This window comes from Scardinius erythrophthalmus, assembly GCF_964197995.2.
Source record: "Scardinius erythrophthalmus genome assembly, chromosome: 16".
Classification (NCBI taxonomy): domain Eukaryota; kingdom Metazoa; phylum Chordata; class Actinopteri; order Cypriniformes; family Leuciscidae; genus Scardinius; species Scardinius erythrophthalmus.
Genome location: NC_138236.1, coordinates 41686405 through 41713711, shown reverse-complemented (window position 1 = coordinate 41713711; position 27307 = coordinate 41686405). Strand labels below are relative to the sequence as shown.

Sequence of the window (27307 nt, the reverse complement as noted above, 5' to 3'; positions counted from 1 at the left end):
GGTTTTCTTCTATTTAGAGAATTATATGCTGGTCAGTTTTGTTCTAATCGAGAGTAAGCGATTCTCAAAAAGGGTTATTGAAGATATGATTGGTTGTCACAGGAAAAGTTTGATAAGTCTGATGCTCAGCCAAACGTTCACAAGTAATTAATGCATTAAGATAATGGTCATTTCTAAGCAAAAGTAAATGATTCTCAAATAGGCAGTTGTCAAAGAGCCTGATGTGATCTCAACATGTTAATTAGCAGTGATTTAAGAGACAATGTTGAGAAATATTCCCCGGATTCACAGGTTTAAGTCTAGTCCCAGACTAAACACATGTTTGAGCTGTTTTACTGAAAGCATATCTTACAACATGCCAGTGTCATTGTTCTGTATCAAGATGCACACCAGTCATTTTAAGGCCCGTTTATAAAAGCTCCTTAAATGTCCTGCTTGAACCAAGGCCTAATCCTCAACATGGTTCTTCTATGGCACCACTGCTTTATTTTTAGTCTACAGTTAATTCACTTTGGGCAAACATATGAGCGAAATGCCAACTACCGAGTGTTTGAAATCATGTGTCTTGGTAAGCAGGGTGTGCTGGTGTGTCTGTGATCAGGCCGTGGAGCTGAAGCACAGTTGGGTCATTCAGCAAGACACAGATTCGAAATATACAAGCACATTTCCCTAAAAATAATAAGTTTTGGGATGACCAATAAAAAGTCCAGACTGTAACATGTATGTTCTGCTTTAGTCTCGTTTTCTCTCTTGCTCTGTTCCCGTTTGCTTCCACTGTGTGATGCCGCTACATACTGCATGATGTGGAAAGATGAGCAATCCTGGTGATTTCTGTGGTCCTGGCTCCTAAACGGTGAGTGAGGTTCAATGACAGCCGTTGTCACGGTCTTGCGACCAGAGATAGCCTGTGATAATTATCTGACAGTGACAGATGTTTAGCATGATCATCTCAGTGTGTGTGCTGCTACGACCTCGGTCTACTGACCATCCAATAAAAATGCAACATGAAACTGTGTATTGATCAACGCGTCATGACACTAAAACTTAAAGACTCACCTCAAGCTCCATTTGCAAAATGCGTGCCAAGTTGGTCCATAATCGTCCATGTTCTCCTCCTTCGCTTCTTCCTCTTTTTTTCAGCACACATAAACACCACAATTGCCAAAGTGCGATTCATCTTGCTCTATTTGTTCACCACTAGCACATGCTGATGATGTTTTATTCTTCTATACTAACTATACAAACTCAAGTTTATGAGATCCATGTCGTACAGTGTGATCAGTAATGATATAATAGGATTGCAGGACTCAGTGCTCACAGAAGAGATGAGCTTCAGCTGTTTCTCGAACACTCTCGGGCTCGGATTGAAGACCAGATCATCTGAGTGCACATGATGGAAGTCCAGCCTAGAAATGACCAGGTTCTGGACGAGAAGTGGTTCTGCACAGGCCTGATCTTCCTGGTGTTGTGCAGTGAAAACCTGCCTAACCGGGACCTTGCTTAGAGGCTGAATATATTCTAGTTGCCAGAAATTCTAGTTAGTAAATCTAGGCAGAGTACACATTCAAAGCTCATTACTTCATTCACAAACCTCTTTATTTAGGCCTCACCTTCCACAACATGCCATTCTAATTTGACTATTCTTCAGTTAATATTTGCAGGAGTATTTATTATTTATTATTCATAGCCATTATACATTTACTACACAGTAATTTTACTGAAAATGGACATCTTAACCCCACATCACTAAGATATTATAAAATACATTATTATTTATACATTAGTATAAAATATCAATTCACTTCATTTTTATAAAAAAAGAAAAACAAATCAAACAGTTCTCTCTCGGCATCAGTATAAAGTGATCATGCAGTTATATCCAAAATAAATTAGGAAAAATTGTGTTAAACTATTTTAAAAGACCATTAAAATGGGCAGCATTTATTTACTTAGTAAAGGTGTCACATATTTGCCTCATAGTGAGTACAGCACTACTCAAACTGTGTGTTCCCTTACTGTTCTCCAGCTGGCTGTAGTTTGAATAGAGTGCGTCTCTGGTGTGTGTGTGTGTGTGTGTGTGTGTGTGTGTGTGTGTGTGTGTGTGTGTGTGTGAGTGTGTGAGCAAATGAATACCCAGACCAGCTCTTTTTTAATTTTGTTCACACAAAGTAGCCTTTGTCTGTCAGTGCCTCTGCTCTCTCAGTCCACACACACACACACACACACACACACACACACACACACACACACACACACACACACACACACCAGAAGGGTTCAGTACTCCTTCACATTATTGTTCGAATGCCGGTCAAGTCTTTCAGGCTTGATGCCCCTGAGTTTGCTGGGTAAGAGGATCACAGCCAGAATACTGATGACATGCACATGAAAGTACATCGATCTGAAGGACAGAGAAAAAACATGAGATAAACATTACCAGCACAAACTACATCCAGAAAGTGATATCAGCCAACAACAAAAAAAAAGAGAATACAAGATGGTCACATTATGCCCTAAAATAAACATGAATTTAGATATTTTTGCACTTTGAAGGATATGTCTCTCTGGAGAAATGTTGAGAAACACATTTTCCCACATAGAAAAATAGAAAAGCAAATCCCTCCAAATGTGCTGATAAACGTTATACCAGTGCAAATCGCCCGCCTTGTTGTCAGAGGCTGTTTACACTATCGTCCACCGCTGGCTGATCGAGGCAGACAGAACTACAAGAAAACCTGTTGACAGGATCAGTGGTGTGTAGGGTAAGATGGGTGCCGTTAGTTCTAATGGGAGTTTGAATATGCCTTTTCTAAACTCATTCTCTCTTTCCCATGACATTTCAGCTCAAAGAGAAGTTTATTTTAACTAAAATATTTGAAAAGTAATTATTAGAAATGAAGTGCCTAACGGGTAGCCTGACGTCGTCATTCTCAGATTCTAGTCATATTCAGAGTCTGATCTGCTCCGTTGGGCTGTGATTATGGGGCGTGTTTCAACCGAACCAGGAAAGAAAAAGCCTCTGCACTCAATTGGATAGACCAACAACCAATCAGAGCATAGTTGTCACCAGAACCCAACTGCACACAGGCTGGAAGAGGTAGAAGAAGAAGAAGATGAGTGTAAACTATCTTTAAAATAATTTAAAGATACACGACGTACTTACCAACATCATCATCATTTTTGAGAGAAATAGTAAAGGTGGATCGAACAAGTTCTCCATTTAGGATTAGAACTCGACAATACAGCAAAGCAGTCCAATTCAACCCAAGCAAGTGTCACACCACACACTGCCTCTACTTTAGTATGCTATGCTTCCCGGGATGAGCCTCAGTGCTCCCCCTCGTTGCCCCTCCGTGGGTGCGTCGGTTGTCCCTCTGGTGGTGATCTCACAGAGCCTGGCTAGAGCTTCCCAGACCCTCCCGCTGGCTCATTCAGACTGTCAGACTCAGCTATGCGATTCAGTTCGCCAGGTGTACCCCAGGCTAAGCGGAGTCCTATTTACCTCTGTGACAGGCAAAGATGCCCCTGTCCTGCGAGCGGAGATTGCAGTCCTATTGGAGAAGGACACAATAGAGTCTGTCCCTCTAGCCGAGATGAGGTCGGGGTTTACAGCCCTTACTCCATCGTACCCAAGAAGGGCGGTGGGTTATGCCCGATCTTGGATCTGCGAGTCTTGAATCGGGCCCTGCACAAGCTTCTGTTCAAGATGTTAACGCAGAAGAGCATTCTCACATGCGTTCGCCCTCAAGATTGGTTCGCAGCAATCAACCTGAAGGACGCAGACCGTTTCTCTGGTTTGCTTTCGAGGGTCAGGTATACCAGGACAAGGTTCTCCCCTTTAGGGCTGTCCCTGTCTCCCAGCATCTTTACCAAAGTTGTGGAGGCTGCCCCCCCGTCAAGGGAAGTAGGCATAAATATTCTCAACTATCTCGACGACTGGCTCATTCTAGCTCAGTTTCGAGATTTGTTGTGTGAACACAGGGACCTGGTGCTCAAGCACCTCGGCCATCTGGGGCTTCGGGTCAACTGGGAGAAGAGCTAACTCTCTCCTGTGCCAATATTACGGCACATCTTATGACAGATCATCAAAGACACCAAAACACAAGATCCACAAAAAGTAGTTTATTAAGGTGTAATGAAAAATAAATAAAGGAGCCAAACCCTCTAAACCCTAAATTTTAAAAGGGCTAAAGATTTATTACCACATAAGAGTGAGGCCTGAATCTGATCTGAGAAAATCGGAATCCATGCGTTTTTTTCCGGAATTGGGTCACTTGAACCATGCAGAGTAAATGGGGCCTAAGAGTCAAAACTGATCACACACCAATCAGAGTCTTCATAAATAGATAAAAGGGCCAGAGTCAGTTCAGTGGGTTTTGGAACAATGGATCCAGAAAGACATGAAGGAAGAGGTTGAGGACACTGGAGTGGAGGAGGAGGAGGAGGAGGAGGAGGAAGAAGAAGAGGAGGAGGAAGAGGAGAGGAGGAGGAAGAAGAGGAGGAGGAGGAGGAGGAGGAAGAAGAGCAGGAGGAGGAGGAGGAGGAGGAAGGAGAGGAGGAAGGAGAGGAGGAGGGGGAAGAAGAGGAGCAGGAGTAAGAAGAGGAGGAGGAGGAAGAAGAAGAGGAGGAGGAAGAGGAGAGGAGGAGGAAGAAGAGGAGGAGGAAGAGGAGAGGAGGAGGAAGAAGAGGAGGAGGAGGAGGAGGAGGAAGAAGAGCAGGAGGAGGAAGAGGAGGAGGAAGAAGAGGAGGAGGGGGAAGAAGAGGAGGAGGGGGAAGAAGAGGAGGAAGAGCAGGAGGAGGAGGAAGAAGAGGAGGAGGAGGAATAAGAGGAGGAGGAGGAGGAAGAAGAGCAGGAGGAGGAGGAGGAGGAGGAAGAAGAAGAGGAGGAGGAAGAGGAGAGGAGGAGGAAGAAGAGGAGGAGGAGAGGAGGAAGAAGAGCAGGAGGAGGAAGAGGAGGAGGAAGAAGAGGAGGAGGGGGAAGAAGAGGAGGAGGAAGAAGAGGAGGAGGAGGAAGAAGAGGAGGAGGAAGAGGAGAGGAGGAGGAAGAAGAGGAGGAGGAGGAGGAGGAGGAAGAAGAGCAGGAGGAGGAAGAGGAGGAGGAAGAAGAGGAGGAGGGGGAAGAAGAGGAGGAGGGGGAAGAAGAGGAGGAAGAGCAGGAGGAGGAGGAAGAAGAGGAGGAGGAGGAAGAAGAGGAGGAGGAGGAGGAAGAAGAGCAGGAGGAGGAGGAGGAGGAGGAAGAAGAAGAGGAGGAGGAAGAGGAGAGGAGGAGGAAGAAGAGGAGGAGGAGAGGAGGAAGAAGAGCAGGAGGAGGAAGAGGAGGAGGAAGAAGAGGAGGAGAGGGAGGGAAGGAGGAGGAAGAGAGAGGAGGGGAGGAGGAGGAAGAAGAGGAGGAGGGGAGGAGGAGGAGGAAGAGAGGGAGGAGGAGGAGGAAGGAGGAAGGAGGAGGAGGAGGGAAGAAGAGGAGGAGGAGGAGGGGAGGAAGAGGGAAGAAGAAGGAGGAGGAGGAAGAGGAGGAGGAAGAAGAGGAGGGAGGAGGAAGAGGAGGAGGAGGAGGAGGAGGAGGAGGAGGAGGAGGAGAGAGGAGGAGGAGGAGGAGGAGGAGGAGGAGGAGGAGGAGGAGGAAGGTGAAGGGCAAGGCCAAAGAGACAAGCAGTGCCACTCTAGTTGCCCATGTCTTTGTCTATGGTCGACTATGAGGGCGTCTGGGCAACGAGTTCAGCCAAACTCGAGTCGCTTCACCGTCGCCTAGATCATCAGAACCTTCATGGAGAAACACAGGTACAGTAGATGTGCTTCAGACTGCTCTCTACTGTAACTGTTGAGTGCAGTCACTGTGCTGTTGCAACACACACACGTACTGTAACTGTTGCTCTGTACTACTGTAATAAAAAGAAGTGTATCAAATGCAATAACAAGGATGTGTTACAGTTACAGTAATCAGTACTTCTCTTTTTCTAGGACACAGAGATGACGAAATGGAAGAAGCCTGCCAGATATTTCAGTTGATGCGTGCCAGCGGGGAACAGGCATGCAAGAGGATTAGACCCCCCCGCTGGCTAGGGCCAATATAGCCTGTGATGTGGACGAGATCCTCTGGCCTGACCCAGACCAAAGGTGGGATGCTGGGGCAGATTTTTTATTTTTTTTGTTAGTTTGTTTGGTGTATTGTTCTGTACAGTACATTAAGGAATAAAAAAATGTGCCAATGTATCCATTGGTTGTGACTTTTGTGTTCATCACGTGAAAAGATTTGTCGGGGGGGGGGGGGGACCACAAGCAACAAGTTTTGGAAATGTTGTTTTGAATTTATTGCACCAGTGTGTTAGACTGTGTTGTAGTGTGTGTGATTGTGAGGACTTGTGTGTGTGTCTGAGGGCAAAGTTTGGTTTTTCAGCAAGAGAGAATGGTTTTGAGTGGAGAGCTTCATTTTGACCTGAAAATAGGATGTCTGGGGAACTGGGTGAGACGTTGTGGATTTGTGTTTACTGTTTTGAGAATACGAGACATAGTTTGTGTTTAATCTATCAAGAAAAACTGTAATTATATCTGCAATTGGTTCTGTTCGGTTTACCCGAAGTGGGGTTATTGCTGCTCTTATCCATGCAAGCCCAGAACAGAACCATACCACCAATCCTAACTGTCAATCATCTGTGACGATAGTGGTCCTGACAGAACTAATTTTAAATGTTGGCTAGATAACACACCTTCCCTTCTTCATGGGCAGTTCTTGACCAGAACAAGCTGCAATGTGGACCAGATGTTATGCCAAATGTCTGACCACACAAATTGCATAACTGAGACTTCACCTGTAATACTGCATGGTGGGTCTGATGGCCAGCAGAAGGAAAGGCATCACAGTGTAGCAGATGGTCATCTGAGTGGCAGCCCAGGTCACGACATCATAGCAGATCTTGAGCTGGCGAGAAGACAAGAAATACTCCCGGAAGTTTCTGCGCACCTGATGACACCAAACCCAAACATAAGGCAATGGTGAGTGAGTGGCAGGTGTGGCTGAGAATGATGAGCAATGAAGGGATTTATATAAATGTGTGGAGAAATGGAAAATTACGCTGAGTAAACTTTAACTGACAAAGATTAAAAAAAGTTTTTTTATTTTTTTATTTCAAGGGATTATAAATTAAGGGATTTTTTTTAATCCTTTTTATTTTGATGATTTATCTGGTAAGATTTCAGAAAGGCAACATGTTGAATATTCAATGTTAATGTTTTGTCGAGTATTCTTGTAAGCACAGCACACCTAAACTAGTTACAGTCTTAAATGAACGTAAAGAATTGTGAGAAAATGGGATGCTTGTCAGATACGCTTCGTGCAGCAGTGGCAGGTCTTAAAGTGACATCAGCCTAATAAACCTGTGTGTGTGTGTGTGTGTGTGTGTGTGTGTGTGAGAGAGAGAGAGAGAGAGAGAGAGACTCACAGTGCGAGCTGCTAAGGTGATGGGTATAGCGGTGATGAATGTAAAGTAGTATCCGGGGTAAACTCCATGCCAGATCGCTGACAGCACGAATGTGAGAGGCATGCGGTGAAACGGAGCTCGATCATGACATACACTGCAGCATAACAGATGAAAGCATGTGAGACATGGCACTGAACTGACATATGTTAACACACATACATGAGATCATTAAAAAATACCCATACGGGCCATTCTACAGAACTGGTTCAAAGTCAGAGTTGGAAACTTCTTGAATTGGTTTTGTCTTTTTCCACAAATTTTGTAAGTGTGAAAATTGTTTAATATCCAAGGTACATATTTCTAGTAATTGTGCAGTTAATTATCATATTGTATTGTCAGAAAGTTTTGGAATATTTTTCCTCTTGCCAAATTTATCACTAATGAAACACACAAATAGATCATCTAATAGTAAGGCTTATATTGACATATTAATATTTTGTTTACATCTACCTTATAAATATATTTTTTGATATATAAAAAAAAGTTTATATTGACATATTAATATTTTGTTTACATCTACCTTATAAATATATTTTTTGATATATAAAAAAAAGTTTTCACAGGTAAATCAAAAACAATTACAATTTTAACAATATTTCAAGTGTAATTTATCTTTCTTTGTGTAACAAAGTAGAACAACATTCTACAGGTATTGAGTTTATTTCTATTAATTTAGTAATCTGTTTTGTTTTGCTCTCATCCAGAACTAAAATGTGAGTGAATTATAAGTCATTATATTGATGTAAGCTAATTGTGTATATGCCCCTTTAAGAGCGCAATCTTATGTCAGGTTTGATTGCTGTACACATGGGGAAAATGTGGTTTTAACAAGCCAGTTAGGTTGATCTTTATTTTCATTGGTCTGTATGTGTTAAGTCCAGCCCTCCCGTAAAAAATGGGAGATTTGAGTGGTGAATACATGAGTGGATCCAAAGGATTGAGCGTACAGATCGCAGAAAATGCAGTAAATTAATCGATAGATCATTGTATTACAGTTTTTCACAATCACTTTGTTACTATTTTCAGAACCTTGATGTCATTTTTCACAACTCTAGACACAAAACTCACAACCAATGATCAAAATGCACATTTTTCAAAACTCTAACCCTTTTCTCAATTGCTTGGATACAATACACATAAAACTTAGATTATTTGTTCATTCAACAAAAATCACGTGTTCAATATGACACAACTTAATATCAAAGTACTACTATTTCAAAAGACAATTCACACATTACATTACAAATGAGTGTCTATTCATTTCCTTACAATGATCTAACTATCAATTGGTACAACTGCTCAAAATGATAAGTTACTGTTGCATTACTCTGAATGCATAGTTGTGTGGAAACAGACAAACAATCTTCCATGTTTAAATCATGAAAGTTTCAAGATAACGAGATTCATTGTCACCAATTAGCGTGGAGCATGAACCAATTAGACTACAATATCCATGGATGTAGCCTAATATTTTGGCTAATGAAAACATCCATTGTGATGTAGATGAGTTGATGACAATGTAGAAGTACAGTAATCGCTCCTGTTTTGTTTCTTACAGTACAAGCAAGCAAGTTGAGGAACACTGCATTTGATGTTTTACAGTACTGTCTTTTCTTTTCTATTTCATAGCTAATTATTTTTGCTTTGATTCAAATAAACCTATGTTGTGATTGTACTGTAGTGTTTTTCATCAATATATTACAAACTTTGTTCAATGATTCCACTGTAGTATTCTCTCTACTACTGCAGTGCCTTTACAGAGATGTATTTACTGTACATGTAGTGCCATAATGAAACCTGTATCACTTATTTTGTTCTACAATATTTAATGATTGTACAAACAATGACACAATGAAACTATCGGTTGCTTGTGTGTGGGTGATCTATAGTTATGTTTCAATGGTATTTCACAGTAAATTAGTTTTTTGAACCAATGATTGTGCAAGTGCAAGATTTCTTTAAAGATGTGAATGTACAATGCAATGTTTTGAACATTAGACAGCCTGTGTTACAAGTGATAACCGTTTTGAGTTTTGTGTCTAGAGTTTTGAAAAAAATACATCAAGGTTCTGAAAATAGTAGCAAAGTGATTGTAAAAAACTGTAATACTTTTGAAGTGAATATAGTCTGTGTGTATACATGAGTGGTTCAGTTCATTCTGTTGTTAATATTTTAATTTTAGTCCATGAGCCAGGGCCCCAAATTTGGTCCATCGGTATCATCTGGGGGACAAAGTCTCATAGTGTTTTTTGGCAAGGTATAAAACCTTGTCAAACTGTCAAAATCCATCAACATTCCGTGCATGAGCTACTATCTGACATTCTGACATTCTAACACTCAAATTTTGACTCTTGAGTCAATATGTATAGAGCGTTAATGTCTGTGTTTCTGAAGTCTGTGCAGCTTCAATGGAAGTTGATTGAAGATGGCATAGTTGGTAGTGTTGTTATAACCAGTCAACTGAACCAACAGTTCCACGCAGCGCGCCGTCCGTGGTCTGTGTGTTAACGTTCAGACTATATGGCTTATGAAGCATCAGAAGGAGTATATGAGTATGTATGGAAAGCCCAAGATCGAGGACTCTTTGGCCAGAAATATGTTTCTTGGGTCCAATATGAACTATTGGAGCCCAAAAATCCATATGAACTGTGCATGAGCTACTTTCTGACATTCTAACTGAAAGTGGGTGAATATCAAAATACATGATAGAAACATTTTGTTAAACCACTTACAAGTGTTATCTTGACAACACTATTGAAACAATTACTTTTTATTACAACTGTACATGAATAAATAGGCCATTTGGCTCTGGACTAATAGGGTATTCTATTTGTCCATTCTATTGGCTCTATTCTATTTTGAAGACTTGTACTGGCTGCACAAGTCTAATTTAAGGCTCTCACAAATAAATAGTATGGGTATATTGTACATTTTCTGAGTCATCAGAGTGCCTTGAGTATTGAAGTTGTTGAGTTTTGTGTCCGTGGTGTTCTTTCATGCCACAGGGATAAAAGAAAGCATACAATTTAGGCGGAAATTGTGAAAAATGTGTGTTATTTCTGGTTTAAAGAAGACATGTGACCTCTGTGTTTGTCAGACAGGTTCAGTACTGGGCTTAAATGAAAGCCTAAAAGGTCCCCTTTCCAACGATACCAAGCACCATATTATAGAATACTGACAATATCCCTAGCATGAGCCTAAACCAGATATACACCAGATTTCAAAAACGGAATTTAGTAATTTCATGAGCTGAAAAAAGTGATTTCGCTACCACCGCTGCACTGCTTTAGTGATTTCTCTAGTACTAGGGGTGTATACCTTGCCAAAAAACAATGATTGTCCCCCCGATGATACCGATCAACCCCCCTGGCTCATGGACTATTTGGAGTGTACATTGTTTTTCCGTTACTGCGGTTACGTGATTAGCCGTAAATAGCGCTGAGATAGACTGTTAGTAAAGTTATCGTCAAATATAACTTAAAAAAAAAAGGACAATTGGACTGAAATCTTCGTGAATTCATCCTGTAATTGACCCGAGGGAGACCAGACAGCACCCCAGATCACCGTGAGGTCTGGGGTTCCTCTGGCTGCGTTGGAGTGTGATCTACATCGGCCGCCAGGGACAGCGCAGGACGAGGATCTGCAGGAGGAGGCCTTCCACGGTGCTTCGCTATCATTTCACAGTTCCTACAGTGATTCAGTGATACCCTTGTTTGCTTTTCTTTGTTTGTGCTCAGGAGAGTGAAGAGGCCAGTTTCAGTTTCCACGGCCACTACGCACTCAAGCCACGATTCAGGCCTGCTCCGGGGGGGGGGGTTGTGAGAGTGTGTGTTATCTGTGTGTGTGTGGGCCCACAGTGTTTAATATCAGTTCATATAGTGTTATTCAGCGCGCTTAAAAAATGTGAGTGTTCAGAGTAGTATTTTGAAACACAAAGTGAATTATTCTATACATGTAATTTCAAGGGTGTTAATTCGCTCAACTAACTCGAGGTGTATTTGACACAGAGGTCAATTTAGCATATCTGTCACAGGTGATATTCCCCTTTTTCTGGTTAAATTACTGTATACCAAACTTGAGATTAACTTGATTGAGTAATATTTAGCAAATTTGAATGTAAGCTATTTCTTACTCTATAATTCTACTTTAATTAAATCCTGTACATTTTTCTATTTCAAGTGTTTTCTTTATTCAACAGAGTTTATTCTTAACCAGTGAACTTGTGTGAGCATAGATTTATTCTGAGTAAATTTCAAAAAGAAAAGTATTTATTTCAGTGACATCAGAGGGGCCTTGTAATACAACATCTCTTAGGCACTAGTTTATTGAACCTGGTGCTGTCCTTTACTGAACCTTTAGAAAAGGAGGTAGGGGGCGCTACATTTGTAAAAGCCATTAAGTTAATCATACTGATTTCAAAGTTGAGGATTCAGTAGTTTGAACCAAACACTTAGTTGATAATTCAATATACTTTATTTTAGACAGAACATCCATGTTTCGGTCGTGACGGCACATTTCCGGTACTGACACTGTGACAGTAATGTTTTGCGACCACATCACATTACAAAATTTTAACTCACATACTAAAACATAACTAAAACATACTAAGATACTAATGATTTGCATAACTGTACAAAAATTGTGTTTATTTCCCCCAAAAAATGAGTATGTGTTCACTTTTGTCAACAATGATGACATGTTTCGGTCATAACTGTTTCGGTAGTGACAATTTTAGATACTTCTGAGCCTAGCTCAAAGATGCTAATCAGCGCAGGGTTAACTAGCACAGTTCTGAACAGTTGTACACACAAAAACTAAATTTTAAGTCAAGTCAAGTCGACTTTATTTATATAGCGCTTTTCACAATACAGATTGTATCAAAGCAGCTTCACAGTATTAAATAAAATAGTACATCAGTGTTTGTTTCTGGTGTAAAACATCCACGTTTGGTAATGCAGATCAATAGCACTGGTGAATCGATTAATCAATTTAAGCATCCCCAACTGAGCAAGCCAAAGGCAACAGTGGCAAGGAACCGGCAAGGAACCGAAAAACTCCATTAGGTGACCTAATGGAGAAAAAAAAACCTTGGGAGAACCCAGGCTCAGTCGGGGGCCAGTTCTCCTCTGGCGTTTATGAAGTAGAGACCGGATTTAACTGTAAGATTAAAGTATTATATGAATGCCTGGCTGAAGAGATGCGTCTTTAATCTAGTTTTAAACTGGGAGAGCGAGTCTGAGCAACGAACAGTATCAGGAAGGCTATTCCAGAGTTTTGGTGCTAAATGTGAAAATGCTCTCCCTCCTTTGGTGGATCTGGATATCCTAGGTATGACCAGAAGCCTCGAATTTAGTGATCTTAAAGAGCGCGATGGATTATAGGGCGATAGAAGATCCGTTAAATAAACTGGAGCTAAGCCGTTTAGGGCTTTATAAGTCAGTAGCAATACCTTGTAATTAATACGGAACTTTATAGGTAACCAATGTAGTGATGATAAAATTGGTGTTATATGGTCAAACTTTCTTGATCTAGTAAGAACTCTAGCGGCGGCATTTTGGACTAACTGTAGCTTGTTTATTGAGGATGCAGGACAACCAGCTAATAAAGCATTACAGTAATCTAGTCTCGAGGTCATGAATGCATGAACTAGCTTTTCTGCATCAGAAACAGATAGCATGTTACGTAATTTAGCAATATTTCTAAGGTGAAAAAAGGCTGTTTTTGTAACATATGAAATATGATTTTCAAAAGACAAGTTACAATCTAATATAACACCCAGGTCTTTTACTGTAGAGGATAAAGTAACAGGACACCCTACTATGTTAAAGTTGTATTGTAAGAGGTTTTGTGGGCGGTTTTTTGAACCGATAAGTAGTACCTCTGTCTTATCTGGATTTAATAAAAGAAAATTGTGCGTCATCCAATCTTTTATATCTTTAACACACTCTGTCAATTTGGATAATTTAGCGTTTTCATCCGGCCGTGATGAAATATATAGTTGAGTGTCATCAGCATAACAATGGAAACTAATTCCATGTTTCCTTATAATATTTCCAAGTGGCAGCATATATATTGAGAATAATAGAGGGCCTAACACAGATCCCTGCGGCACTCCATAGTTTACTGGAGTTATGATCGATTTTTCTCCGTTTAAATAGAAAAAATGGTAGCGGTCAGATAGGTATGATCTGAACCAGCTTAATGCTTGTCCTTGAACACCGGTATAGTTTTGTAGCCGATCTAAGAGTATTGTATGATCTATAGTATCGAACGCAGCACTAAGATCAAGTAAAACTAGTATTGAGATACAGCCTTGGTCAGAAGCTAAGAGTAAATCATTTGTGATTTTAACGAGCGCAGTTTCAGTGCTATGAAACTTTTCATAGGTGTCATTTTCTTGCAAGAAAGAGCCCAGTTGGGCAGACACAACTTTTTCTAATATTTTGGACATAAAAGGAAGATTTGAAATGGGTCTATAATTTGCTAGATTATTCGGATCTAATTGTGGTTTCTTAATGAGAGGTTTTATAACTGCCAATTTAAATGTTCTTGGAACATGACCTAAAGATAAAGACGAGTTAATAATATTGAGGAGAGGCTCTTCCACTATAGGTAACACTTCTTTCAATAGTTTAGTTGGTATGGGATCTAATAAACATGTTGTTGTTTTAGAGGAAATGATAAATTTATTTAACTCTTTTTGTTCTATAGTTGTAAAGCACTGTAATTGTTCTTGCGGGGTGATAATCGAGGCTGAATTATAAGGCGCGATTGAAGATTGAACGTTTACAATTGTGGATCTGATGTTTTCTATTTTCTCAAAGAAAAAATTCATGAAATCATTACTACTAAACTGTAACGGAATATTTTGTTCAGGTGACGCTTGTTTATTTGTTAGTCTAGCCAATTTTATTCAATTTTATTGAATAACACTCAAAAAAATTTGTCTAGTAGCCAACTAGGTGAACCCGGAAATGTTGAGTACACCAAAGTTGTAATGCAGAAATGTGAAGTATGGGTCCCCAGCATACAGAAGCTGCCGGATGCTAATTTGCATATATTGAGAAATTTGCATAATTAGCATTATTATCTTAATCGTCCATTTTGACCATATATTTTGCACTGTATGGCCAATTTTTACAATATGCGAGTGGTTTTAGAGGTTTTAGAGGATGCTGATTTAATTTCTGGCATTTTCAGATTTCAAAGAGCTAATTTTAGTACATAATTTGATTTATTTAGGCAAATTTTGATTACTTTCAGGCATAATTTTAGGTTATTTTTATGGTAAACAAAATAATCTTACATTTCAGAATCATGAGTGCGCTTGTGAATATTGATGCCCTGTTTTCAGGGTGTAGTGAGGCTGAATCCCCTCCTGACACTTTTGAAGATTCAAAATTGCTTTTTGGATAAACGATTAATCTTTGTTAGGCTGAATGTTATGCATTTCTGGAGGAAAAAGCAATGTGTGTGTTTGACATAACTTGGATCCTGCAATTTTACGATACATATTAATGAGGTAGCCCATTAAGACACCCAGTGAGATGACATGACCTAAGCCCATCACCATGAGTGATCAACAAACTATTAACAAATATACACTATATAGATGCCATACAAGACAGGCCACGCAAGTCGCTAGGGCAATGCCCGAATGGCAGAAGGGCTGCCCAGGTTGGTCCGCAAGTCACAAGTTCCAACGAGGACCCAGTTAAAACTCCGCCAGATGCAAGAGTTAGAACTGAGTCTGGGCAACCCGGGTCAGTCCGCCAGATGCAAGGCTAACCAAGAGGGCCTCACCTCCACACCACACAAGGCACACACTGGCTACCAGCTGCACAGCTGCTCTTTGCTGATGTGCAAGGTTTCAACCCGGCTTTGCAACCACAGCTGACAACATCTAACAAAGCAGGAGGAGCAAATGGACTTGAATCCTGGGTGGGCATAATCAGTTCCTCTCCTTCCTTCAGGCCCATCTTCTTGTCCCATCCCAACAAGGTGATATCCACAGCCGGTGGATCAGGCTAGTCTGTAGGTGGGCACGTCTTCCATGAAGGTGCATATTGCGCTCTGTAGGAGGTAGTGCCTTCAGTGCTGGAGGCCTTTTGCGATTTCAGTAAATTTCATACCAGGCTGCATTCCGGTACAGAGCCGGGAAAGAAAGCCCTCGTTGCTTTTGTGGTCTGTAAATCTGTGGCTTCTGCCTCTCCAACACAGTGGAAAAGCTAACCAGGTACGACTCTCATGGCCTTGAGTGCAGACATCTTCCCCTTCCCGACAGGATATGAGGTGGTATCACATCCCAGAAGAGCATGCATGGCCAGAATGGAACCACATTGGTCACCCAGATTCTCTGCAGTTGCATTTATGCTGAGAACAGTGCCATTCCACTTTTCCATCTGTAGGTTAGTAGTGTTACCAGCCTTCCAACACCAATAAACCACAAGCACAAAGACATCTGTGTCATCACTGAGAATGTGAACAGTTGAAGTCCCATGTCTGACAGCATCTAACATGTAAGATATAAGTGATATATCATCATGAGTGTCAATGCTGTCAGCTTTACTGACCATCATGATCTTACTTCCTTCATTGAAAGTGCACAGGGGTTCGCTCAGCCTTTGTTTGTTGTGCTTGTTTTTCAAGACTTTGTCTCGACTAGGTAGAGGTGTAGTCAATGAGAGCTTGTACTCTTGTAGCTCTCTCCTGCTCTTCTATGTCTCTCATGGCCCTTGGCAGACACCTGCAAATATCTGACAAAGATGACAAATGTTTGGGTGTCGTAACAGTTAAGCCGACGTCCCATGCTGGCTGCAAGATCTGCACCTGTGCCAGACGATGGCCAAACCACGTGATAAATGAGCTGGGATGCATCCACAATGACAACATCTGGTGACTGGGGATTGGAATGGAATTCCGAGCTGATGGACAAGCACTGACTTATTGCCCTTTCGAAGGCATCCATTGTCATCAATGGGGACAACAAGGGGACTGGGCTAAGCTCATATTTGAAGAGGGAAGAGAGCTCCATTTTTTTTCTGGCCTCCCACCACCAACAGTCGAGCAAATAATGACTCAAGGTCACAAACAACCTTCCCACTGACCTTCATTCCCTTTTTCTGGAACTTCATAGTCACTACCTTGTTAGAGATGGGTGCATGAAATGCCTCCGGAAGTGATGAAGAAAACTTTTCACACATAGCCTGGCCAATCTTTAGCGCATCTTGCACATTCACTTTTTCATCAGCCACCTGTCCATTTATGATGTGGTAGAGCAAAGTGCTCTCTGTCATGAGTGGATTTGTGTTTTCCCACAGCATCCTCACAATTTTAGAGCGGTCCTCAACATCCAACTCCCGTCGTGCTTCACCCTCCTCTTTGTGTCTGTTGGACACAGTCTTCTCTGATGCTACTGTATCACTGTACATGTCATCCAATGACTGACAGAGATGTGAACATATGCCAAATGATTGGATCCAAACTGCAACCTGCTCAGGGTTGGTTGAAATACCCTTCATGCCCCCTGCTCCCTTCCCTTGCCTGATGTATGTCTGCTCCCCAAACACATCGGCACTCACTGCAGGTGCACCATCTGAATGGCGGCACACATGACTTCCGGCAAGAAGGTCATCTTTTGCAATGGAAGGAAGGTGCTGCATTCCATGTAAATGCCAAGTGATCCATCTAGCATAGTGGTGATGACCAGCAGCAAAAGAAAAGGGTAGCATCTCTTCAAGGCAGTGTTGTTGCAGCAGCCAGTCACCCTCCCTCAGCTCGCCAGAATCTATGTGCTCTTAAGGTCGGAGTGATTGAGCAATCCACCCATAATCGGCCTGTTGGGTGCTGTCTCGCCTTTTCCAGGAATTCCAGTATGGGTTAGGGTATACCTAACCTTACTAGTATTTCCAGTAAACATGAAGTCACAACCAAAACTTCACCACATGTTTCAGTAGTGACTGTTTCGGTAGTGACAATTTTAGACACTTGAGAGCCTAGTTCAAAGATGATTATTAAAAAAAAAAAAAAAAAAAAAAAAGAATATTTTTTTTTTACATAAAGTTTCATGATTTAAAAATAAAATATTAAATAAATGTTTTTTTTTTTTTTTACTTCACTTTTTAAAAGAAATCAAAAAGATATTTAAAACAAACAAAAAAAAAAACAATGGAAAAAAACAGAAAAAAACAAACAAAAAAAAAACATTTCAATATCATTTTCACAAGTTAAAATTTAGGGGTTAGGGATCGGGACAGCCCCCTCCCAACTGAAAGTACCCAATAAATGATGATTCTATGTATATTAAGCTTACTTATATTTTAAATATTATTGTGGGATTCAATGGATAATAGAAGGATCTTTGTAAACATATCAAATTTGAATTCTTAAATGCTGATGCAATAGCAACAGATCAGTTGACTAATATATAAATATAACATTTAAAACTAACCGTTTTAGCCAAAGAGCAGTCTGTATATTCCAGTTGTCGATAAATGATTTAAAACTTGTTGCTGTCTGCAAACAGAGAAAAGATTTGCTTTATAATTGAGAGATCCACAGTCCTTCTGTGGCATTATACAAGGCAGTAGTGAATACACTGTTTGCATGGCCTGTTCAAAAGTAGTGAACAAACCTCAATCTCCCAGATGTGAACGTTGGAGACGAGGTCCCAGGACACTTCTCCTCTCGCGTTCACACCACTGACTCCGAACCCCGCCGCATTGTGGACCGCATCCGCTGGAAGTGGGAAACAACATGCATTTACTGTACAGCGCTAGGCCTTTTAGATATCATGTAAGGACACACTAACACATTTCCAATCGTTCATTAGTGGATTTGTAAGCAAGAGACTATTTTTTCAAAATATCATTTAAATGATTATCCTTAATAGCATACAGTTATGCTCTACACTATGACTCACATTATCTCCTAACCTAGCTTAATATGTGTAAACAACCTGTTTGAACATCCTCAGCTGATGCCGTGGGTTTGGATTGAACTAGAGGTCGACCGATAGTGGATTTTACCGATAACGATAGCTAGGTTGGGCCATACCTGCCGATAACCGATTAATCAACCGATAGTTTTTAAAATTGATACTGGATAAAAACAAACATAACACTCCAAGTAAAACAGTGCTGAACTTTATTATAAAAATAATAAAACTGTATTGAACCATGAAAACATGCTAAATGAAATAAATATATAATATGAATAAATATTGAAGTCAATAAAAGACATCCATTCAAACTGAAACAAAAAGTAATACTCTAAATAAACAAATAAAACCAGTTACATTTAAAATGTAACTGTTATACTGTTCTTTTTCAAGCCAACTTAATGAATAAAAAGTAACAAAATTTGATCTGTATAATATTTTAGCAATACAATTGCACCATGATCATTCATGTTAGTTTGATAGTGCATTAACTATGGTAACAAATAAAAACCTTAATTTAAAAATTTATTAGTACATGTTAATTAACAAATAATGAACAATCCTTATACAGAAATGATTAACCTTAGTTAATGTTACATATGGAATTTTATTGTAAGTGTTATCATTTCATATAAATCCAAACAGTCATGCTTAAATATCTACAATGCCAGATCATTGAAATGACATAAATATTAAATGTATAGTCTCACACTTTTGCTTCTATTTTATAAACACTTGATGATTATCTAATCAAAATAACAAAACATGTATTAAAGTGATGATGAAAAAATAACCGAAATCTAATGCTTTTCTGATTTGTTTAAGTTTCTGTCGGCTGTATGAACATATCAGTTTGCTATCTTACATCTCTAGCTTTAAATATGCAACTTCTCTGCATATTAAATGCATAAAAGTGACCAGCTGGATATAAACTAATGCAAATAGAGGTAACAATTGTGACATTAAACATTCGGGTCGGACTTACGTTTATTTTTGTCAGTGTTTTAACAGCTTGAGGTACTACTAATGTTAGCGTCCTTTCAGCCTCGAAGGCAAACAAACATACTGTTGTGCTGTTCTTTCTCTACTAATGCAGCATTTAGTCAACAAATTAATCACTTTATAATGATATGACAAAATGTACTGTGTATACAGACCTTTTAGCTGTCGGTGCTTTAAACGCGCATCTGATATCAGCGCTCTCCACGCAGCGTGTGCTCTCAGCGCAGCACGCAGCATCACGTGTCGAAATAAACAACACGAGGCATCAGTGATAGTTTGTATTACACCTCTAGAGGCCGCTCTTGTACGGCATGATGCCAGCAGAGCCTTCTCAGCTCTCTCTTACTGTGTAATGAATGACAGCGCGCGCTTCTCAGCCGCTCCAGCAACGGACGCAACCAGGAAAAACTATCGGTATGTATTTTTGCCGATAACGATAGTTCCACCAATCAACTATCGGTGCCGATTAATCGGCAAAACCGATGAATCGGTCGACCTCTAGATTGAACTATCATTTGTTTGTCCGACCAATGACAGAAAACCAGGGAAAACCTGTCATTAGTTTTGTAATTCCATTTTGTGATGCTAGTGATGCAGAAATTACAGGCTTCATCTTTATTACATGAGTTTTTATTTATTTTATTTAAAATGACGTGACATTGTGCTCTACGACTATACTGCCGTGCAAAGGCAAAAGACCGTAACTTCGTTTTTGGTCGAAAATGAGTTATTTATATTTTTGGCACATTCAAGACCTTCTTTATCATGTGGATAAGTATCTTGAATCAATTCCGTTTATTTTTCGAGAAAATAATGATTTGTCTTAACAGTAACTTCCAAAAGCCCATGAGAAACCAAGGCAGAACACCGTAACATCAGTTACCGCTCTTTGGCTTTGTTTTGGAACGCTCAAATTACGAGTTACGGTGCTCTGCCTTTGTTTAGCCGCGCGTCAATATGAAGTTACGGTGCCGGTGTTCAATCAAATAATGCTACCTACCAGATTGTAAGGTTATCTGCCTTTGTTTTAATGTCCATTAAAATTAAAATTACGGTGTATCCTGTCACTGTGTACTTTGTACAGCTGCCATCAGTCGCTCTAACTTCTGATGTCCTCAGAGCGGTCAGAACATTTAGTATGGTCTGCTCCATCGACAAACGTGTGATTACGATCGCGAAGGATTATGCAGAGTTGACAGAAAAACGTTACACATTGCCGTATCAGATGAATACATCCATGAATTAAAGCTCGCAAACTAGCTGGCAGAGTGCCAAAACTTCGCCTTCAGCCCCGCCCTAAACGCGGTCGAGTCAACGCTGGACTAATAGGAGGTATTTTGTCATGTCAAATGTATTAATAATGCCATCAGAATGCAACCAAAGCACAGGATAGCAATAAGTAGATGGCTATAAATAATTGTAAATCATACAAAATAAATGCCATGATCACTAGATTTTATACATGTGTGTACTATAATGATTTTGTTAATGGTGATCAGCAACTAAATATTGATAATGTGGAAGTTACTGCCTTTTGCCTTGGTATGACCTCTCACTTTTTGCTGACAATACAAAGGCAGAGTACAGTAACTTTAAAATAGTGGTCAAAAGTCAAGTTTGAGCTCAAGATTTTTTTATGTATATAATTTCCATTACTAAAACATCTATTTGGCAAATTTCCAGTGTCCTACCTATAATTAATTAAGCGGGACAACTAAAAATCTTTAAAGTCATTTTTCTCAGTTCCACACTCTAGCGACTTAGGGTCTTTTGCCTTTGTAGGGCAGTATAGGACCCCTGGTATCAGCCATTTGGCTGTATATTCTGGAACAGACCCATGTCTTTCTGCCAACAATACATGACAATAAATAACAGTATGTTCTTAAACGTCGACTCATAACACGTTCTGCTCTCAGCCAATCACACGGTCTCAGGTTTCTGCTTACCGAGGGTCCATGCGAAGTAGAACTTGGGTCTGGCAGCCTGGATGGAGATTAACGCGTAGGCCAATCTGGTCACGAAAGGGGCGTCGCTGACGAACTGTGGGTCCACGTTGTACGTTATGGGGAACGCTTTGGTGATGATGAAGAACCAGAGAAGACAGCAGACGCACACGAGAAGCTTTTTAATCACAGTCCTCTGTAGAAGAACAGCAGGAATTCATCTCAGAAGACAGAATAACACTCAAGAAGTGTCCTGGGAAATGTGCAAGACAACCTGGCAGTGTTTAATCACCCTAAAACTTTCCAAGCATTGATTATTTGATCCTCACAACATTATTACACCAAATAAACATGACAAAAATTAAACAAAGCACACATGTAAATGTATATTGAGGAATGGGCAATGAGTTTCATTGTTGGGTGAAGTTTTCCTTTACATGTTCACTGCCCTGCGCACACACATACAAGCCTAATCCATGCTGTTCTTAATGAACTGATCACCCTTATTCTGTGTGTTCGTCTGAGTCCTGTGTGAACAGCTGTATTTCTGAAGCAATGTTTGTATGAATCTGTCTCACCACAGGCGACGGCTCAGGCACTGTCTCCCAGTCGATCTGCTGTGAACTGCTGTCTCTGACTCTTTTCACACGCTGGCCCTTGATGAACTCAATGTAGTCTTTATAGAGACTGCAAGGGCCCACCAAGATACTCAGGAAATTTATATTGTAGCTCAGATACTCCAACAGAGACGGGCGTGAGCTGTAGATGGAGAAAACATGCGGTGAGTGGAGAAGAACATGACTTATCTCAACAACAGGAGTGTTCCCTGAAAAAGCTTTTGTTTTTACACTGACTGATCCCTGTTGTAGTCACAAACATGATCTGATTCTGAGGGGTGAAGCTGCTATTCCCAAAACAAATGCAAGTAGGATGACCTTTGGTTCATATTTGCCTTTCTGTCTTTATTTCCTGTTTATTATTATTATTATTTTAAACCATTTTGCAAGCTGATATTGAATTTACATTTGAAGTTTAATTTGTTAATGAAGTTTCAATTTAGGTTACTGAAGGGTTACAGTGGCTTGCAAAAGTATTCAGCCCTTAATTTTTTTCCATTTGATCACGTCGAAATAGGTTGTAATCGCTGTCAAACGTGATCATAAGTCCTGAGTTATGAGTCTGAATGTGATTTTTCTTTTTTCCCCTTTTTTATAAATTTGTAAACTTATCACAAATAGTTTTTGCGGTGTCATTATGGGGAATGGAGTGTAGACTGATGACTTTCGGAAGGCACTGTCTTTATGTCCAGGACGTTCCGCTATTTCTGCCATGAGTAACCATCAAATATTTGTAGATTTTAGCACAGATTATTCCCAGTAAGATTTAGAAACTGCTGAGGATGAAAAAGTCATACTGTACTGCCAGACGTCTCTGATCGTCTCTAAGTTCCTCTTGCTTTCGACTCATCCCTGAAACACGAAGACACGAGACATGTTTTCTGAAATTATCAACTGAATTATTTTCTAAGATGTCAGTGACATGACAATTTATAGCAACAAATTCACAAAAGATTGCACCAATGATTTCTCACCATCATGCACCTGAAAGGCAAGAGTAGTGACCTTCTGTGTTATTATCATCAAAGGCCTGAAAACAAGAGGAGACAAAGTAAATAATACTAATGAAGAAAGACCCCACATTTATTATGAAGAGAGTTTATATACTGTAGGTCTACATAGGCAGAGTAGTTAGTTTCCTTCAGTTAGCGTACAGGCTCATGTATAGTGTTCACAGCGAGGCTCACAGATCCACACTACAGTCAGCAGTTACACAGGGAAAGACTGAAAGTAGTGATCATTTGCAGTGATTCAGATTCAGTAACCGCTCTGGGTGCGTTTCCCAAAACCATAGTTGCTAACTAAGTTAGCAATGCGATTTCCCATTGCCAACCAAGTAAGTTGCTAACAGGTTAGCAACTATGGTTTTGGGAAACGCACCCCTGACTGATTCAGTTCTTTGAGTGAAGGAATACAGTAACGTGAGTGAAAATAAACCACTAAAAACTGAGTTCAGGGATTTCTTTTACATGAATCGGGTTTTTCTCCACAGACATAAGACAACTCAACATGCACAGGCCGAGCACAGTCTGTTTTCTGTCCACAACAACGTCAAAATCAAACCTGTAGCCTGTGTGTACTAGCAGGTGTTAGTCTGCAGTGAGTGGAGAGATGCCTGTTTATCTCTAGAGGAAACTATTACAGCCAATTAGACTTCTGTGTAATCCAGTTCAAAAGAAATAATATTGCTAAGCGTAGATACTTCAACCTCTAAATGTGACACTGGTCTTTGTGTGTGTCGACCTCAGCTGTGTGATTTTACTCAGAGGAAAGAGTAGTCTGTAACGTTTTTAGCGATACTGGTCAATAAAACAAATACATATAATTGAATATATTAAATATCAATGTAATAAAGAATATGGTGGGCTGTATGTGTTCATCAGTGGAGAGGAGAGGGGAAGACATCAGGACTTTATGCTGCTGGTTCCTTTATGCTCATATGCAGCAGTTTTGTTTTCTTTCTACGTTTTATTTTGTCATTCAATTTACGTTGAACGTCAGCCAGTTCCTGCCTCCTCCTCGTCTACACAAGGGACTTGGTTACAATTACATTTAAAGAGAAAAAGAGACATGACCGAGGCACTGACAGACAGACAGCATGTTATCTCTCCTCTTGTTTATCCAAGGGTGTGTACTAAACCTCAGCAAAGGAAAACTGACTAAACTGGTATGTAAGAAACTAAGTGGAGCCTCGGGGAGTGGCACATCACAGAAATCTGAGCGTTTGGCATCTAGTGTGAAACCGGCGTGTGTTTTCGGCGCCCATGTTTACAGGTGAGAGCATTCACACTGCAGAAGGTCCAGAATGTCCATCTTTGCTGCTACTCATCTGCTACTGATCAAAATAACACAAACACATATAATAAAAATGTCCTTACCCTGAGAAATCTGTGGACAGGATCCCATAGTCGAATATGAAGACTCTGCTCACTTGGCACAGCGTGAGGTATCCGAGCGAGGCAATCAGGGTATATCTGTAATGAGAACACCTAATTCAGTGCTAAAGTTTTGAAAAACTCTTCTGAGAAGTGTGTGAGCATGCTGAACTTATTTACACAGACTGGTAAAGGATCAACTGAATTTACACCATTAGTATTGGACAGTTCTGACCACTGATTTATTATTCATGGACTTAATTTTGCACAATTTTAATGTCATAATTAGGGATGTCTCGAGACGATCTCAGGACCGATCAAGCATTTCTTGGCTTTACTAAAAACTGTACATATATATTGGAATTAGTAGTATAGCCTTTGACTGGTTCTCCTTTTTTTTGACAGGGACCCAACAGTTTGTTGTACCGTATTTTCCGCACTATAAGGCGCACTTAAAAGCCTTTAATTTTTTCAAAAAACGACAGTGCGCCTTATAATCCGGAGCGCCTTATATATGGATCTGGCGCCTTATATTAATGTCTGTAAAACAACCGCTGACTTGTTGTTAACCGCTGACAAGCCTTGTTTATACTTTCGCCTGGCACCGGAGCGTGAGTCTCCGCAGACTGCGCGCGCACCTCCCGAAACGGACGAGGCTTTTATACTTGACGCGCTCGCCGTTGTACTATTCTTTGAAACGATAGGGGGCGACTCGAGTAATTGTCCTCTAAACCACCTGGAATCAGCGGTTAGAAGAAGAAGCTATACACACGTGACAATGTTTATTTTAGGACACCACCACCAATACCACACTACAAAAATAATCGTGTAAAACCCAGTAAACCCTGAGATTATTACTCGTGACAATAAAACAAAATATATGGATATTAGAATGTGTATACAACATAACTAAATTAACGATCTCCTTCATATTTTCTAATTTCACTAAACATTTCATTAAGTTTCGTGAACATTTGTATTAAACATGGACCTTTATGTTCATTAAAAATACTTTTTATGCTATTGTATGCTCATTTTTTAAATGCAAGCAACTCATTTGAGAACTGGGGGCTGGTGTGGTGAGAAGTTCGAGCTCGGCCAGATTCGGCTCGAAGTCGTTCATCTTCGGATGCGGCGCCGCGCGCGTTGTTACAAAAAGTGCCGTGCACACCGCCAGGCGAAATTGGGTCTTGCGAACCCAACGCGCGAGACCGCCCACTCCGCAATGACGTCATTTTTGCCGCGCGCGCCTCGCGATCTTGCGGCTGCGTCGAGTATAACGGTACGTGTCCACTACAGCGGCAAAAGTCCGCTCAGTGCCGCTGGCAACGCTGTAACGTCTCCGCTTTGGGGTGTGTCTGTTGCGAGTGTGTTTAGTTTTTTTCAACACACACACAGTATAATCATCAGCGATGCACGCGATTACATTTGGAAATAGACAAGCTTTGTTTCTAAATGCACCAAGCAAAGATATCCTTTCAATTTTATAAACTTTTATTAACCCAGCCAATATAATCACAATGAACACATCCAAAATAAAATCTTTAACATATATAACAACTTCAAAGCGTCTAATTTGTAAACAAAATGATTTACGCACTAAATCCAGCATAAACTCCGGCACAATTAGCATATTTTTAAACTCTCAAAACAGACGTCACATCCCGAACCTCACAGCAATTGGCTGCCGACCGCGTTTTTCGCTTGATATTTGCATAAAGTCAAAAACTGCCCAACCTTTTTGACGCTCTCGGTCGCTCTCAACGCTTTCTCCGGTCCGCTGGCAATCCCAAAATGCACTGCGCGAGCGTGAAGCTCAACTTCCATAGGAATGAATTGAAAACGCTCGCTCCGCTCCGCTCGCAACGCGCCAGTGGACACGCACCGTTAACAGGGCTTTACAATGATGTCATTTTTGCCGCGCGCGCGCCTCCGCATCCAAAGATGCACGACTTTGAGCCGAATCTGCCCGAGCAGACGGATATTAGTTTTTTTATTACCTTCGCGCTCATGCGGATGCGTCAAGTATAAACAAGATTTTATATCTCAGCCACTTGTTTTTTCATAATTTTTTGCAAGTGGTAGATCTTGGTTTACATTAGGACTTTGGATGTGATCTTAGGCTTGAAAAGGTTGGTGACCACTGCATAACGCAAACCCAGTCAAACATTTGACTGCAGTATCTTCTGTTCTGACTATGCGCCTTATAATCCGGAACGCCCTATATATGAAAACAGTTCTAAAATAGGCCATTCATTGAAGGTGCGCCTCATAATCCGGTGCGCCTTATAGTGCGGAAAATACGGGTATTCCAGAAGCACACATCTTCCACCAAATCTATCAGTTCTGGTGTACCTCAAGGTTCTGTCTTGGGCCCTCTTCTTTTCACAGTTTACATGTTACCAAGTGGACAAATTATTCTAGTTTATTCTAGAAAAATTCCACTCCTCCTACAAAGCCACGCCTCCTCCAAAGCACACTCCTCCTCCAAAGCACACTCCTCCTCCAAAGCACACTCCTCCTCCAAAGCCACGCCTCCTCCTCCAAAGCCACGCCTCCTCTAAAGCCACTACTCCTCCTCCAAAGCCACGCCTCCTCCAAAGCACACTCCTCCTCCAAAGCCACTCCTCCTCCAAAGCACACTCCTCCTCCAAAGCCACTCCTCCTCCAAAGCCACTCCTCCTCCAAAGCACACTCCTCCTACAAAGCCACGCCTCCTACAAAGCCACGCCTCCTCCAAAGCACACTCCTCCTCCAAAGCCACGCCTCCTCTAAAGCCACTACTCCTCCTCCAAAGCACACTCCTCCTACAAAGCCACGCCTCCTACAAAGCCACGCCTCCTCCAAAGCACACTCCTCCTCCAAAGCCACGCCTCCTCTAAAGCCACTACTCCTCCTCCAAAGCCACTCCTCCTCCAAAGCACGCCTCCTCTAAAGCAACTACTCCTCCTCCAAA

General features: G+C 40.8%; 1 protein-coding gene across 1 annotated transcript in view; it reads right to left on the bottom strand.

Annotated features, from left to right (window-relative positions):
- Positions 1–1650: 1650 nt before the first annotated feature.
- mboat1 (membrane bound O-acyltransferase domain containing 1) overlaps positions 1651–27307 on the bottom strand; it is a 34802-nt gene continuing 9145 nt past the window's right edge. Inside the window, exons 4-13 of the mRNA XM_081389417.1 lie at positions 24355–24450; positions 22951–23006; positions 22774–22828; positions 21938–22118; positions 21363–21555; positions 18109–18212; positions 17926–17990; positions 7437–7569; positions 6807–6958; positions 1651–2401 (exon numbers count right to left, since the gene is read on the bottom strand). Of these exons, the coding sequence (XP_081245543.1) occupies positions 2278–2401; positions 6807–6958; positions 7437–7569; positions 17926–17990; positions 18109–18212; positions 21363–21555; positions 21938–22118; positions 22774–22828; positions 22951–23006; positions 24355–24450 (1159 nt within the window). The 3' untranslated portion in view covers positions 1651–2277. The remainder of the gene's footprint in view (positions 2402–6806; positions 6959–7436; positions 7570–17925; positions 17991–18108; positions 18213–21362; positions 21556–21937; positions 22119–22773; positions 22829–22950; positions 23007–24354; positions 24451–27307) is intronic.